Source organism: Mastigoproctus giganteus, chromosome 9 (assembly GCF_048544385.1).
Source record: "Mastigoproctus giganteus isolate SK-2022 chromosome 9, ASM4854438v1, whole genome shotgun sequence".
NCBI classification, from domain to species: domain Eukaryota; kingdom Metazoa; phylum Arthropoda; class Arachnida; order Uropygi; family Thelyphonidae; genus Mastigoproctus; species Mastigoproctus giganteus.
Window position 1 is genome coordinate 109222526 of NC_143583.1, and position 16105 is coordinate 109238630.

Sequence of the window (16105 nt, forward strand, 5' to 3'; positions counted from 1 at the left end):
TTCTAGCAAAAATGATAAAAAAAGCTGCATCGAGCTGCAATCTATTGGCACCTCCACTTCATCTACAGGACAAACAAATTATGAATGGGTTAGAAAAGAGGATTGAATTCAATGCCATGGTTGTTTCGTCAGTTCCCATAAAAATTCGTGCTGGTACAATAAAAGTCAAAAATTTCAAAGGTAGAAAACTGTATTCATTTTTATGATTATTTATATAAAAAAATGAGTTTAATTATAATTTAATTTGAGTGATTCAAATAAATTTTTCTTCCTTTGATTTTGTATATCAGTTTAATGTGACTGATGCAGATAAAATTCTGATTCATTTTAACCCAATCTGCGGAGACATGTAAATCATTTTACACTCACTGGCCAAAAATTAGAAACCTTTATTTAATATCTAGTAGGGCCATCTTTTTTTCCAGAATTACAGCCCGTACTCGTCATAGCATAGGTTCCATTAGGTATCTCTAGGAAGTCTAGTTCCAGATTTTACAATTCTTCCATCAGAATATTTGTCAGCCACTGTATTGTGATCAACAGAGAACTGGGAAACCGAAATGCCCTTTCCAACATACCCCAGTCATTCCCATTTGGGTTCAGATCTGGAGAATTAGGTGTCCAAGGTAATCTTGAAAATGTTCCTCGAACCATTCAGATACAATTTTTTCACGATGGATAGCTGCGTTGCCGTCTTGAAAGAATTAATTACAATCCGGGTAAAAATGAAGCATTGCAGGGTGAAGTTGATCCGATACGACAGAAAGATGTTTATTGAGGTAGAATGATCTTCTTACCGGTACAAACGGATCCAGTCCATTCCCCCATACCACCTCCAGCCGATTGAGTGGTGGATACGAGACAGTCGAATGCATTGCTTCATGATGTTCACATCACGCTTTCACCTACCACTGGGGCAAAACAGTCTAAATTGATCTGCGATCGAGATTGATCCCAGATTCATCAACTTCCGCCGCATAATTCTGTTGGAATTGGGTCTTTTTTTTTGTCTAAATAGAATTTTTTAGTCACTTGTTGCACTCTGGGCCTTCCATTCTGACATAGAATTCTCTTTAAATTTCTGCAGTTTAGCTCTTGGAGTATCAAATTTTTGCCTCATTTCTTCCTCTCCTTTCGTCTTTCACTCACTCTATACTTTGAAGATGGCTGCTTTCGGCATACCAGTGATTTCTTTGTTTTCTCAAACATGCTCCGACAATAACACCTTTTTGAAAATCGGAAAGATCCCTGTCTTCCTCATGGCCGGATTAAATAAGAAGTCCCAGGAATGCGTTAAGTATTTATATGATATCAAGGAACTTGTGATCGTACTATGTGACCACTTATATTTACATAACGTATATTTAATTTTCTGTTGAAGCCAACTGCTAAAGGTTTCGAATATTTTGGCAATTGAGTGCATCCTTTACAGATTCTTATTATAAAGAGATTTGTTGGAAAAAAGTTATTAATAATAGAAATTACGCGTTACCTTTACTGACAGTCTGTTTGAAAACATCAATATTTTAAAACGTTGCAGCCAATAATTCAACCTGTACTCAGAGAACTTAGCAAATACCGTGTACTTGCATGTCACGCGGACCAAAAAAGAAAATAGTATGTAAAGAATTAATATTATGTTCAACGAATTTTATATATTTATAAAAAAAAAACTCCATCCACATCCTTCAATATTGATTTTACATTACATAAAAATGTTTCAGTTTCACAAGTAATATTTGTTGTTTTTTTTTAAATAAAGATTAATAAAAATAAGAATTATCTTCATGACCTAGTATAAAAACTTAAATTACCGCATGAAGAAGTATCTTTGACTATTACTGTCATTTTAAATTGCACGTTTCTTGGTTTACAGTGCTTCAAATTTACAAAAAAGTTTGGTTCTCGTTTTTATAATTCTCCAGTTACAATAATAATAATTCTTCTAACCACGGTTATAGTAATCATTTTTAAATATTTAAGAGCCATTATTGAAGAATTAACCATAATGCATTGTTTTTATATTGCATTTTTCGTACGATATCCTTCTTTTTACTTTCATTCAACAGTTCATCTTTCTACTAGAAACGTTTATATCGTTGACAAAATCTCGCATGTAAAATGCCCTTTTGTCACATAATACCTTAAAGGAAATCAGAGTTTGGCTTTTGCTATTTTTAACTGTACTGTCATATTTCATGACGTTCATATCTTGCTTAAAATCTCTCTGTAAACGGGCAACTGAAAGGGCAAACATGGTAACTTTTTTAAAACTCTGGTATGACATCCAGTCATATGGAAAATAATGTTTTAATCCCACTATCTATTTTACATAATTAAATTTGGACTGTGTTATCATTGTTTTTAGGAGTTTTTTTGTGGTTTTATATATAATATTGTATGTTTTTATCGGTCTAGAAAAATCCTACTTAAGAGCAAAACTATATTCCTTGAAATTATGATTTTTGGCTATTTTACGTATCCATGATTTTGCATTCATTTTTCAAGTGACTCCATATTACAAGCAACTAGGCACTTAGATTTCTAATGCCTACATGGTGACTTAAGTCCCAAGTCACAATAATCTTAATGTATCATGCAACCTTTTGGAGGTGGCAAGGGGATCTCTTTGCCTACTCTCAGAGGAGGCATGAATTTTTAAAAGATGTCGGAGTGCTGTGAAGAAGGGTTCCACTATTTCTCCAAAAGTTGCTTCTTTTGGAGAAGAAATGAAAATCGTTGATATTGCTACTTTCAAAAAGGACATTTCTTGATGCAAGCAAGTTTAAAAATAAGTTTATCGCAACCTAATTAGTGCTTTTAGAAATTAGCGCTAATTACTATAATCAGTAGTGGAGTGAAAGCATCACCAAGTTATGTGCGATATCATTAGATGCTTATCCCTCTGTGAACTAAGTTGAATCTCTCTCTCTCGTGGAGCACTTACACATGATTGTCGCTGATTTTAAAACTGCATTTAAAAGTAATTCGTCTTAAAAGTTTTCCGAGAGTGGTTGCTCTTGATGTTTCTCTTCAAGAAGGATTTTTTTAATTCCAAAATTTTATTGGACAATTTATAATAACCCATAAACATCAGTGACGTCATTGAAAAACAATAGGTGTTGGAATACAAGAATACAATCAGTCGCGCCTTGGGAGTTATAACAGGCATTCATTTTTACAAAATGAATTTTTAAAAGATGGAGTGCTGCGATTACAAAATTAATGCCCAGACGAATCCCTTGACACCGCTGTTAAAACAGAAGATCCAATTCAAGCTTAATTACCTGTTTGCTTATCTTTCTTATATTTATATTCTAGTTTCCTATTCGTTGCAAAGATCCGCTTGTTATCTTCTTATAATATAATGCACTGATGTGACTTATACACTATGGTTGGATATTCAACTGAAACTTGCTATCCCTGTATTATATATATTTCTTTACATAAAGTTTATATTCCTTGTAAACAGTGACGTCTTAAATAACGTCCGTTATTTAAGATTATAACTTATACGTAAAAACAGTAACTTACATTCGATTCGCATGCGTTTTAATTCATATGTAGTATTTTACAAAATACTTTAGAAATTATTGGAAGAAATTCTGAATCAATATTACAGCATATTCCCAGTCTTACAATACTTTATTTAGTATTTTGGAATATTTCTGATGCAGTCTAAACAGTTTTTGCATATATATATATAATGATTTACTTGGTAACATGTCTAATTCTTTACCTTTACTTTCAGCTACAAATAAAAGCAATATTGTCTATTATGTGTCTTTGTATTAATGCTAAATCTCTTCCCTATCTCTTACCATCCCTGCAGTTCCACCCCAAGTGCTTGCAATTAACGACCTTCCTTCAGGCCGAGACATCGAAATTAAGCAAGGAGAAAAGTTGCTACTTAACTGTAAGGCCTTTGGGAGTAAACCAGCGACGCATCTCAAGTGGCTCAGAAATGACATTGAGTTAATTCAAGGTAAGGTTACAATTCCTAACCTTTTATCTCATCTTCGAGCTCCATATTTAATGGCTTTGTTGCGCTATATGTCTGTGTAACTCGGATTTATTCAGATATACGAGGTGTGATTCAAAAAGTTCTGGGATTTAACTAATATTTGGGAAGTGATAACATTACCACCTCTTCGAAGGATTCTCCTTCTACTTCCTCCTTGATGAATTCCAACACAAACTCCAACGCTTCTGCAACTTCTAGAAGAATTTCAAATAAACTTTATTTGGAGTTACTAATACTTCCTGTATCGCGTTCTGAAAAGTTTTCTCAGTCATTGCAAATCTGTGACAGTTCAAAGGGTTGTTAAGCTTCAGAGGAAAAATCACACGCAGCTAAATCCGGAGAGTATGGAGGAAGGAGAACCACAGTGTAGGAATGCTTTGCAAGAAATTTTTGAATGGAAAGCTCAAGGTATGCAAGGGCTTTGTCATTATGCAAGCACAAATACACTTTGTATTTCCAAATCTTAAGATTGATTGGCAGTCCAATAAGAAATACTAATTTCACTAGCAACTTCAGGATAGTTAAACATCGGTCACTCCTGACCAAATCACTAACATGAGTGATTGAATCATTGGTTTTTGAAGCTAAAGAGCAGTCAGAGAGAGAGAGATCAAGTTCGATAGACAACCAGCAGTCTTTAAACTTTGAGGCCACCGAAAAGTGTTCCAACAACACATGGCATCTTGCGAAAGTTATTTTTTTGCATGCTTCAGTTGCATTTTTCTCTAATTTTTAAGCAAAATTTGATGCAAATTTGCCGATTAGTACAATTACTCGTTTGAAAATGCGAATGAACATAAAACACTTTCTATTCAACAGGCGGTACTTAAGACTAACTGCATGAACGGTTTATTCACAGGTTACTATGTCTAGATGAGTCACCGACTCATCTACATATAGTAACCCATGAATAACCCGTTTTTGTTTTGTTATTTTTTCACCTCGTAAACGAACTCTGCTGCAATGTGATAATGTCAGTTTTAATTAAAATAATTTATCAAATAAGGAGAAAGATTATAATATGTTGATTATTTATTTCTTTAATTATATATACTTAGAATAAATTAGAATCTTCACCGGAAACTTTGCTGCAGCAAATGAGCTAGCGCCATCTGAAAAGAATGAATTCTTGACGTCATAATGAATGGAAATGCGTGTTAATAATTGCACGATGTAGAAAAGCTCCAAGTGAGGGTTTCACTTAAATCACCTTTGTTTATTAATTAAAAAAAGGCGATTGGAATTATTCTGCAGATATTATTAAAAGTCAAAGTAATGAATTTTTCTATCCTCTACTAAGTAAAACATAAGACGAATGAGAACTGAAAAAAAATGGAGATTTATGAGCAGCAAAAATAAAAGTAGACACAAAAGACATCTAAAAGAATGCTTTCACTGAACAAAGTGCAATTGGAAGGGAAATAAAAGGGTTGAAAACGAAGCGACAAAGAAGAATGGATGTTTTCTTGGACACGACATTGAATGAGCTGAGCCTGACAATAGCAAAGGATCATCATTAAAAATGAACAACGTCTCACGAAAACGTAAAACTTTTTGTTAAAAAACAAAAGATATTTGAGATAAAAGTCGCAAAAAATCACATCGCAGCCATTTCACAAAGAGGAACATGGACAAAGTTGTTATCCGCACAATGCAACAGCGTTTTAATTATTTAGGGGGCCCTATACGCAAAAAGCCACTGCTCCGAAAACTCCATAATAATATGGCCGAATAAAAAAGTCCCTACGTTTATACGTGTGCATTACAAATTAAAAGAATAAAATACTTTCTGCGCATGTACTGAAGTAAGAGCTCCAGCATAATTAGATGTTGTAGGAGCCTCGTGTAAAACTTTGAACAATAGATCAGCATTTTGCACTTGAGCGTTTTAAACACACGGTCTCCAAGGCAAAATGTGCCTGGCTTTTTTAAGCCTGTATCCTGGCTTTTTTTCAGCTTAGTCAGAAATGTCCCACTCAGTTCATCAGCACTTTCTTGCGTCTTTGTGTAGCTAGCAAAAGTTATGTCACGAAATTGAATTTTCAAAAAAACTAAGAGAAATCAGCTTGTCAACCATGATTTTAATAATGAGCAATGACAGTGAAGTATAAAAGGAAGTAAAAGCTGGGCTATCAGCTATTGAAACTAGGATTAAAGAGAGTGCTTCAGGCAAAAGTACTGGTGGTGGTTAAGTAGAGACTTCTTTTAAATTCGAAAATGTGCTGTAAAATTTTTAATTAACTCTTAAACGTGTCGGCAATGAGAAAAAGAGGGAGAGAAAGTGCTTCGCTCTGTTGTTCCTTAAGTATCCAAAGAAAATATGGTAAATAAAAAATGAATTTAAAAAAGTGAACACGCATTTTTTTATATCGGAAAAAATGGCAGCCATCAAATTTTGCCTAAAAGTTTCCCCAAAATGCATTTCAATTTTATTAATCCGGGGGGTGTGTGTGTGTTCATATAATTTTATATTTGGCTCTTTTAGAAAGATTTTTCGGGCCATGAAAACTTTCATTAAATTCAGACGAATTCAGCAGTTATTATTTTTTTTCCGCCCTAGTTGTTAGCACAGTTGGTATAATCATCATCATCCCAATGCCGTGTGGAAAAGACCAGGGTTCGAGTCACGTCAATGACGGAAGGGATTTTAATTGGTCATTTCAAAACGTGGCTGAATTAGGCGAGCGTAGCATGGCTTTTTTCTCCCGGAAACTCAAGTATTTCGTCCAGCAAGCAGACCACAGAACATAATAAATTTAGAAACGATATATACGGCGCAATATAACCTAAGTTGCTGATGTTCTTAAAACCCAACAACAACATTTCTTTTTCCGCCTGTCCATATGCAATAACTCGAGTCCTAGTGGATGAATCTTCATAAAAGTTTATATCTGGATCTTTTAGAATGATTTGTCGAAGTCTTCCAAATTCCATAAAAATGGGGCCAATAGAAATTCGACAATTTTTTTTTCCATACATATTACATAGGTTGTCCATATACTGTACGTTGTAGCTGAATCATTGGATATTATGTTTGTTGCCGTTGCTGATTGGAGGAATGGATATATGGTGGCAATATAGTTGCATTACCCTTACACACAATTTTCCTTTGACACACCTCTTGTGTCAATATGCTCATTTTCATTGCTTCTCTGTAAAAAGTACTAATAAATAAAATTATAGTGATCCTTTATTGAGTAAATTTTTTATCTATAGTATTTCGTTTCGTTTCTCCACTGAAAAAAAAAATATATATTTTTATTTTTTTTCAAAATAGCCCCTCTACAAAAATCAGTAGCTGACGGTTGGAAATACACTTCTTCCTGCACCCTTATCCTTTATCCTACTGTTTATGATAATATGGCCCGATACACCTGTGAAGCTCAACACCGAGCACTGGAGAAAGGATGGAGGACAACTGTCATCCTTAGTGTGCTTCGTAAGTATATTTTTAATTTGAGGAATCACTGTAAAATTAATGTTATTTACTGATCAGGCGGTTTCTAATATTAGTACAATGTTTGTTTGTTTATAGTCCAAAGAAATTATGTGAATACTTATATGAGAGAAATTAAATACGTGCGTATAAAAATTGCGAAGTATGCACAACCAAATAATGACTATATTTTGGTTTAAAATAAATGTATATATTACTGCGAAAAACGCGCGATTCATTTTATGAAAATCGGAACATACAAGATTATATCTCTCTGGACAACGTCCTTTGTGAAAACTCCCTTTTGATGGCGTGCTATTTAAAGCCTGTTGCGTCTTGGATATACCAGTAAATAATTCAGTACACCTTGAAAAGCTGGGCTGGCTTTCATCTTTTTATTGGTAGATTTTAAAGATTTAGTCTCGCATTCAGTATTAATTTACAGTTCAGAAGAAAGCTTTAACTTTATTAAATCATCAATAATATCTAAAAGATAGAGTAGATAAAAATAACGAATTTAAGATATCACTATAAAGAGAGACTAAGTACAAACTTATTTTATAAAGCTAAAACTTTCTTAGCATTTTTCAGTCCTAATCCTCCCATTGAATACCATCTTGAGCCTCTGGTATTGTATAAGGATTTCCATAACATCTACAAACTTTCAGATATCCCCAATGACACCTCATTTACGATATATGAGGTACATAAATTATTTGCATAGAGATTGATTATGATATGCAATGGTCCCAGTTGTGTAGTGATGGTACTTCAAGAATAAATGATGGACGTACACTACCCTCTAAAATTTTGTCCTAACTTTTGTTTTCCTAATCCACTGGACATTCCCGGATAAATAAATGACCCAGACAGATACGGAAGAAAGGTGTGTGAGCCACACAAGTTAGTTGTTTTCGTCATGGCACATACAATCGAGCTGCCCCATTTCTAGAGGGATGTTATTGTCGAATGTCTCACTGCCGGCTTGTCGATTCGTGCAATTGCTGACAGCCTGCAACATCCGTGGTTGAATATCGTCTAGATTATCGTAAAATGAAAACGTGAATGCACCACCACCACCGTCGAGCAACTCACAGGTAGATCAGGGTAGCTCGCTGATCATGACCAAAGGGTAATACGACAATTTCATCAGCTAAGACATCCGGACATCTCTGCAAAACTTCAACCATTTACGGCGTAAACAGCGGCTGAGGTGGAATACAATATGTACGAAACTCCATAGCCTCGGTTTTCATTGAAGAGTGATAGCGCATAACGCCATGACATACCGTCGATGCTGTTCGAGTCGTGGGATGTGAAAAAAAATTGGAATGGCTAACGCAGAGTCCACATTTGAAGTTAATGGAACACACACCAATGGGATGAACTGGAACATCAGATGTGAGAACCCATGTATGTCAGGATTCCTTTTTTGAAGGAGAGTGTACAGTACTATGCGACGGTCACAGTGCATGGTAGTTATCGTCCAACTGATGCAAATAAGTTGTACCACACTTCTCACTTTGAATCAAAATGGTCCAATGATCAGGTCCGTTGGGAAGTTGCCCCATATAGTGGCTTCACTTTCGCATAGTGGTTTCTCAACAGTCGCAATTGTGCTCATCAATACCACCAGTAAGACAGTCTGCCTCGTTCTACAGGATGCTGCTTTTCGATTGATTGTTTTATTGGAGCTGTAAATTCCATACCTGTACATGCAAGAAAGAGTAGGGAACATTTCAACCTTGGTACGTTTTACCGTCCGCTGTAGAGGCTCAGATCCACGTGCATATTTTTAGATCCGCATCTATATTTTAGCATCCGATCGCTTCCTCTTGCATTCGCCGTAGCTAACTTATGATCAATAATAAATAAATTACTTTACCGAAATAAATAAATAAATTCCAGTAAAGCTATTATCCCAACTTCACCCAAAAACAAATTCAAAAGGAGAAATTTCTCTTAAAATGAATCCTTCCTTTATCAACCTACGCTTAAAACAGCTGAAACTGCGTGTATGTACATTTTAAATATACGCTGATGAAGGAACCTTTTCAGTTCCTTTACTGGAAGTGACCTTCTGCCAGTTCATATTTTGTCCTTTTACTGAAATGACAATGGTCCTTTCGGTAAAAGCATTGCTCTTTCAGATTACTACAAAGAATGAAAATTTTGGTTATTTCTGTGCAAATTCTTATTTTTACGTCTTCCTATTTTATTTAAAAAGAAGCATGTCTGTACTAATAACGAAATGAGCATCCACTTAACGGGAGTTGAAGCTTATGTACGCGTTTTCTCTCCAGTTTAACAAACTCTCATAATGTACAAGAAAGTTTTTGTCTCTTGGTATGGTCAAATGGTCGAATAAAATGCCAACGAATTCTTGCTACTCGAATGCAGAATGCTGGCTAAACAGTACGGTCAATCAGATGCTTTCTGAATGTAAATTGAGTACTTTTGAGAACGTTGTGTTGAGATACAATGCATTTCAAATCACGGCGTTGTGTTCCCTCGGAACTCACCTCTGCACGAAACAAAGCTACTTGACATAACTTTACATTTCTGTCGTTCGCAAATGCACCGCTTCTTTCTCGAATTCACGATGATAGGTGAATCGTTGAATTCACAATGATAGCTGACACCCAAGTGCTTCATGCTCTCTTTGTTTGTCCAGCAACAGAGTAATTCGGTGGGCAGAGTTTCTTCAAGGAGTGTACTGGCAGAAAACTTTCAGGAAATGCTAAAAGAATTACAAAATGCGTGTTTATTGCCTTCATTTAAAAAAGGATAGTTTCTTTCATTTTTTAAACTTGTAAAATTTATTTTAAATGGTAATAAAATGAAATGAGATGAAACACACGTAAATCTGACATTAAGGAAATGAAACGAGTACTGTATTTAATTCTTTAGATGTTGCAACAAATTTCAGGTCGCAAATGGCGTGCAGACATAAATTGCGCCATCACGATCGCCGTGTGTTTCGCAATGATTATTTTTGTTCTCTTATTGCAGATCCTCCTGACCCACCTGTGATTGAAGGCTATCATGAGGGGGATATTGTTATTGCCGGTGACACTTTAACACTAGGGTGTATTTCCAGAGGCGGCAACCCACCTCCGCAAGTAATTTGGTATCGTAAAAACGTGCAGATCGATCCTACTTATTCCGTAACAGGTCATGTGACCACCAATACTCTCACTGTGATAGTAGATGCTGCAGATAATAATGGCCTTTACAGATGCGAAGCATTAAATTCTATGATTAGGGAACCACTGGTGGCCACGGTTAAATTACGAGTATACTGTAAGTATCCTCTTTATTATGAAATAAATTCAACCTTTAGATAAATAAAGAATTATAATCGTCAAGATCAGAGCTTGAGCTTGTGAAATAACATTTGGGAATTTACCTCCCTCGTAATTATCGTATAAAGCAAGTTTTCTGTGTTTCTGCGTTTGGAATGGTGCAGATATGTTTTTGATGTCTGATGAATTCTCCTACAAAGCTGTCATTATTAAAGGCAAAGTTGTTTACTATAAAAATAAAACTCTTTCCAGGTTATAATAAATATTACAGACTTAATCTCTTTTACTTAAACTTAGCGTTGTTGACTAATGTGGGGGAAGCTTCGATTAAATTATGGTATTTAATATTTGGAATCATAATCTTTGTTTTCCATTGGTATATATTATTAATGTAATAGTTGAGGTAATTATTGATAAATACTAAAAAATAAAGCACGATATAATACTGTCAGATTGATATTTAATGCACTCTTCTATGGGTGGGTAAGAAGTAATGGAATGAGCAGAATTCATAAATATTATATATTAGTAAGTGACATTGATTTGCGCTAACAAGAGTCCCATACTATAAGTGAATTATGGCATTAATTCAGAAGGAAAAACACGTTTAAATGTAGAAATAGCAGGAAAATAAATGGTTCCTGATCATTCGCTAAACAGAAATTTATAATTCTCGTTTACCATTATAATCAAGATTTTCTTTTAGACGAAGCAAGCTTTTAAAATCTACAAACATATTTCGCACTATCTGTTCCATTTATCTTGAAAGATTACTCGAAAATTGTTTGATATATTGAAACCTGGAAAGTTTCCTCTGATGTGTTGTTTTTCCCTCCGTCCATCTGGCATTGGAAGACAAGGAGGAAAGAGGAGAAACTTTTCACTATATATTTTAGACAGCATATCGGGTACTTTACTAGGCTATCGAGAGTCCAGATACAACGGCTTCGGGACCTCTCTGATCCCCTCCTGCACACTTCATCTCATGAACAATCGACTTTGAGATGCAGAAAATTTGTTTCTTCTGAGAAGTCAGGAGAGTGCATTCCGCCAACTGAAGTTTAAATCAGAATGCTACTCTTATAGTCTAATATATAACCTCAACGACACGTATAATTTTATTCTAAATGAATGATTATTAAAACATCTTGAAATGCGAGTATATGTCCTTAATAAAATCTCTCATTAGAAACACCTACTGAGAATTCATAGTGCAAGATATCTCTTTTTGAAGCCAGCTAGAAATCAATACTTTGGTCTGACATATATCTTTTCATTTGTAATTGCAATAACGAACGTATAAGGACTCAGACAATGGCCAGAGACGCATTTAAATTAATTTTTAATTATTTTCTTGTTGCCAGTGTTACTCGTAAAGCAGGTGTGTGTGTGTGTGTGTTCAAAATTTGTTCATAATCAATTAAATGCTGGAGATCAAAGATCGTGCAATTGAAGACAGCCGTTCACAATGATAAATCATTAATGTAGATGCTTCAATTTACCAAGACTCACCATAAGAAAAAAAAAACGAACGTGTTGCTCCCATTAAGTTATGGCTGGTATAAATGTTGTTTTGTAATACAGTCCCAAGGTGTGCCTCTTGAGTCCCCAATCCCTTTTAGCTATTCTTGAGACGAGGGCAGAATATCTCCTTATTTTCTCTCGGATATGTTTCAAGTGTGGGTTGAAAGATTGATTCTTGTCCAGTATGATTCCTAGATATTACATCTCACTCACTAGTTTGATAGTTGTATTTTCTACTTTAATATGCGGTGGTCTACAGAGATTTAATGTTCCTTTCAGTAGCATTGAGTAGGTTTTCCTCGGTGAGATCTTAAGAAAATGGACCTTCATCCAGTCTTGTAGAATTTGAATTGCTCGATTTGCCTGGGTTTCCAATTGAAGTCGATTGTCTGCGGCAACAGTCAGTATCAGGTCATCTGCAAATGCCTGTGAGTGGACTTCCCCCAAGTCGAAGGACAGAAACTCATCCAATACCATACTCCAGAGGAGTGTGGTATTGGATGAGTTTCTGTCCTTCGACTTGGGGGAAGTGGTCCCAGTACCGATCCCTGGGGGCAGCCCCCAGGGATCGGTACTGGGACCACTCCTCTGGAGTATGGTATTGGATGAGTTTCTGTCCTTCGACTTGGGGGAAGTCCACTCACAGGCATTTGCAGATGACCTGATACTGACTGTTGCCGCAGACAATCGACTTCAATTGGAAACCCAGGCAAATCGAGCAATTCAAATTCTACAAGACTGGATGAAGGTCCATTTTCTTAAGATCTCACCGAGGAAAACCTACTCAATGCTACTGAAAGGAACATTAAATCTCTGTAGACCACCGCATATTAAAGTAGAAAATACAACTATCAAACTAGTGAGTGAGATGTAATATCTAGGAATCATACTGAACAAGAATCAATCTTTCAACCCATACTTGAAACATATCCGAGAGAAAATAAGGAGATATTCTGCCCTCGTCTCAAGAATAGCTAAAAGGGAGGATTGGGGACTCAAGAGGCACACCTTGGGACTGTATTACAAAACAACATTTATACCAGCCATAACTTACGCGTCACCCATCTGGTTCCAGAAAGCAACTGCTGCAGTTAACAGAAGGACACTCGATTCCATCCAACGGACAATACTCCTCTCTATTACACGGGCCTGCTGCACTGTGAGTACACATGCTCTGCAGGTTCTGGCGGGAGCACTCCCCCTTGATCTCGAGGTGGTGCGTTGTGCCATGGTGCAGCATCTCGCAAAAGGGCTTCCCTGCACCTTCCTGGGCCACTCCATTTACCCTACAGGAAACCTAAAAAGAGAGAAAACAAAACTCGCCACCCACCTACAGCAGGTCTGGCAGGATAGGTGGTCAGAATCCACAAAAGGGGAAATAACGAGGAAATTTCTGCCTCATGTCGGAAGATTATACCCAAAAGCACCATCTAGGTTTCACCCTGGACTGTACACTACGTATCTTTTAACAGGTCATGGGGCCCTGAATGCCAAACTAAACAGTTTTAAATTAGTAAACGATCCCCGCTGTGTCTGTGGGGAAGTGGAGACATGGTCTCACATAATATACAACTGTGAAAATTATGAGGATCTCCGCGGCCTCCTGATGACAAAGCTGACTTACTTCCCTCGCGACAGGGAATCAAACCTGTTGGACTCGCAAGAGGAGTATAAGGAGTTGACAAAATTCGCCCAGGGACTGTTCACCCGAAGGAGGACACTTATTGCTATCTACAGGGATCAAGAACAGGCACCACGACTAAACTAACCATTCTTGGACTGATACAAGACCTTCCTTTGGGACTCTATAGAATCTTTTTTTTTTTTTTTTTTTTTAAGCCACGCTCCCTTGCGTGGCCCTTTGCCTCCACTCCCCGGGCTGGAGGGGGAGGTGACTTCTGGTCTCCTCCTCCTCCCCTCGCCGCCCCTCTCTTCCCTCTGGTGGGGCATGGGCCTGCTCCACTGATTTGGGGGTCATCGTCTCTATGGACCCCTTATTTCTGTCTTTTCCCCCAGTCTTCCCACCCCTCTCTCTCTCTTTTAATTATAATTACTAGTGTCTGAACCATTGTTAAATTGCATGAGCCCTACACCCAAAAACTTAACATTTATTTGCATAAATAGTACTTCTTATGGCTGACCCATAACTATAACTTTTTGTTTTTTAATTATTATTATTTTTATTTTATTTATTTATTTTTTTATTTTTTATTTTTTTTATTTTTTTTATTATTTATTTTATTATTTTTTTTAAGGTCCTTGCCACTGAAATCTCAGGAAATTAGGTGGCAGGACCTGCCAGAGTGTGGACCTGGTGTACCTGGTCTGCCTCCACGAGGCAGAGTGTGGACAACGTTGGGTCCCATTAGGGGCCCAGCGGCTAAATGACCAGAGAAACAACGGTACACGACACTACACATGTACAAAATCCATACACTTTTAAACCTCTGGCATTGACAGTGTTCTGTTTCACACCCACAATGTATAGCCCGCGGAGATGGGGGAAACCCCTGGTGCCGTTTGACACTAAACACACTCTACACTCTACTGTGCTTCGACTATTTCATGAGCACGTCCTACCAGGGGCCTCATGTGTATCCCATTTAATGCTACCAAAACGAAAGTAAAAAATTCAATGGACTCCTAACCATCTGGACCAGACAATGGACCGCTGTACTGTCCGATAGTAGACAAGGATTCAATTTATAGGTGAGGGCTTGCTGTTTTGACAGGTGTAATTCATAATAATCTCCAGCGTTTCGCAGAAGATCTGTCAATACAAGGATATAACAGGCGTAGATCACGGTCTCTGTATTCAATTATCCTTTAAATGGTCGCCAGCGCCACACTTCAGTGGTTATTTTTTTAAGATAATGAAATCAAGAAGATAAATGAATTGGAAAATTCTCCAAAATAAATCCTATAGAGAATGCAAGTGGTGCACTGACCTATGCAAGTCCATGGGGAACGCCATCTATCCTGATAACCGTTTATATGCGTATTTAGTGTGAGATTTGTATACGAGCTAGAGAACTCTGCTTGCCTTATTGAGTAAATCTTCATATTTCTGGAGTATCGTCCATAGGAACCAATTGTATTTCCCTTAACCATGACTTTACACGAGTTAATTCTATTAAGATGTAACTACAATAAAAAGCACTGTTACTCTGCGATATTTGCCTGTGTGAAGGGCATCACGTTCCAGGACCTATTCCGATCCTTTGATCACATTTGAACTCCTCCCGGTGGTTAGGATGGCTAGGCAAGTAAAAAAAGGGATGTGTCTCAACATTTGTGGTCTCTCACTCACTGACCAATTATTCTCTTATGACGTCTTCTCCCTTTTCTTACTTGCCTGGACATCATAACCCTTGAGGAGATGGGATCCATATAGGTTTCGGAACGTGATGCACTTCATACAGGTAAATATCGAGGGATAATAGTGCTTTTAATTATAGTTATATCTTAATCAGTTCTATTCTCTGATCTTTCTCAGTTTTCTCTCCACTTTATATACGCGATCACGAGCTTACCCATGCAAATTATGCAGAGCTACTACTGCGAATATTCTAGTGTTACAGAGCGATTTCAAATTATTTTTATTGAGATCTTTGTTTTTAATTTTAAATTTGCAACACGAGCTCAGAGTTTGGGTATGTAATTATAATTTTATAGTTAAAAATTGGATACGTAATTAGAAAGTAATATGGAGTAAGGGCATGATACAAAATATCGCTTCCTTCGTAATCAAGAAACTAGATCCCAGTAGATATTACAATGAACTTTCAGTAAAAAAGTAGTTTCTCAGACAATCTA

At 36.6% G+C, this 16105-nt stretch overlaps 1 protein-coding gene across 4 annotated transcripts in view; it reads left to right on the forward strand.

The window, feature by feature from the left end:
• LOC150080630 (nephrin-like) overlaps positions 1-16105 on the forward strand; it is a 382937-nt gene that overhangs the window by 261138 nt on the left and 105694 nt on the right. For all 4 annotated transcript variants that reach the window (XM_090381105.1, XM_090381106.1, XM_090381107.1 and 1 more), the window contains exons 5-7: positions 3833-3985; positions 7302-7463; positions 10473-10763. In XM_090381105.1, the coding sequence (XP_090237231.1) occupies positions 3833-3985; positions 7302-7463; positions 10473-10763 (606 nt within the window). The remainder of the gene's footprint in view (positions 1-3832; positions 3986-7301; positions 7464-10472; positions 10764-16105) is intronic.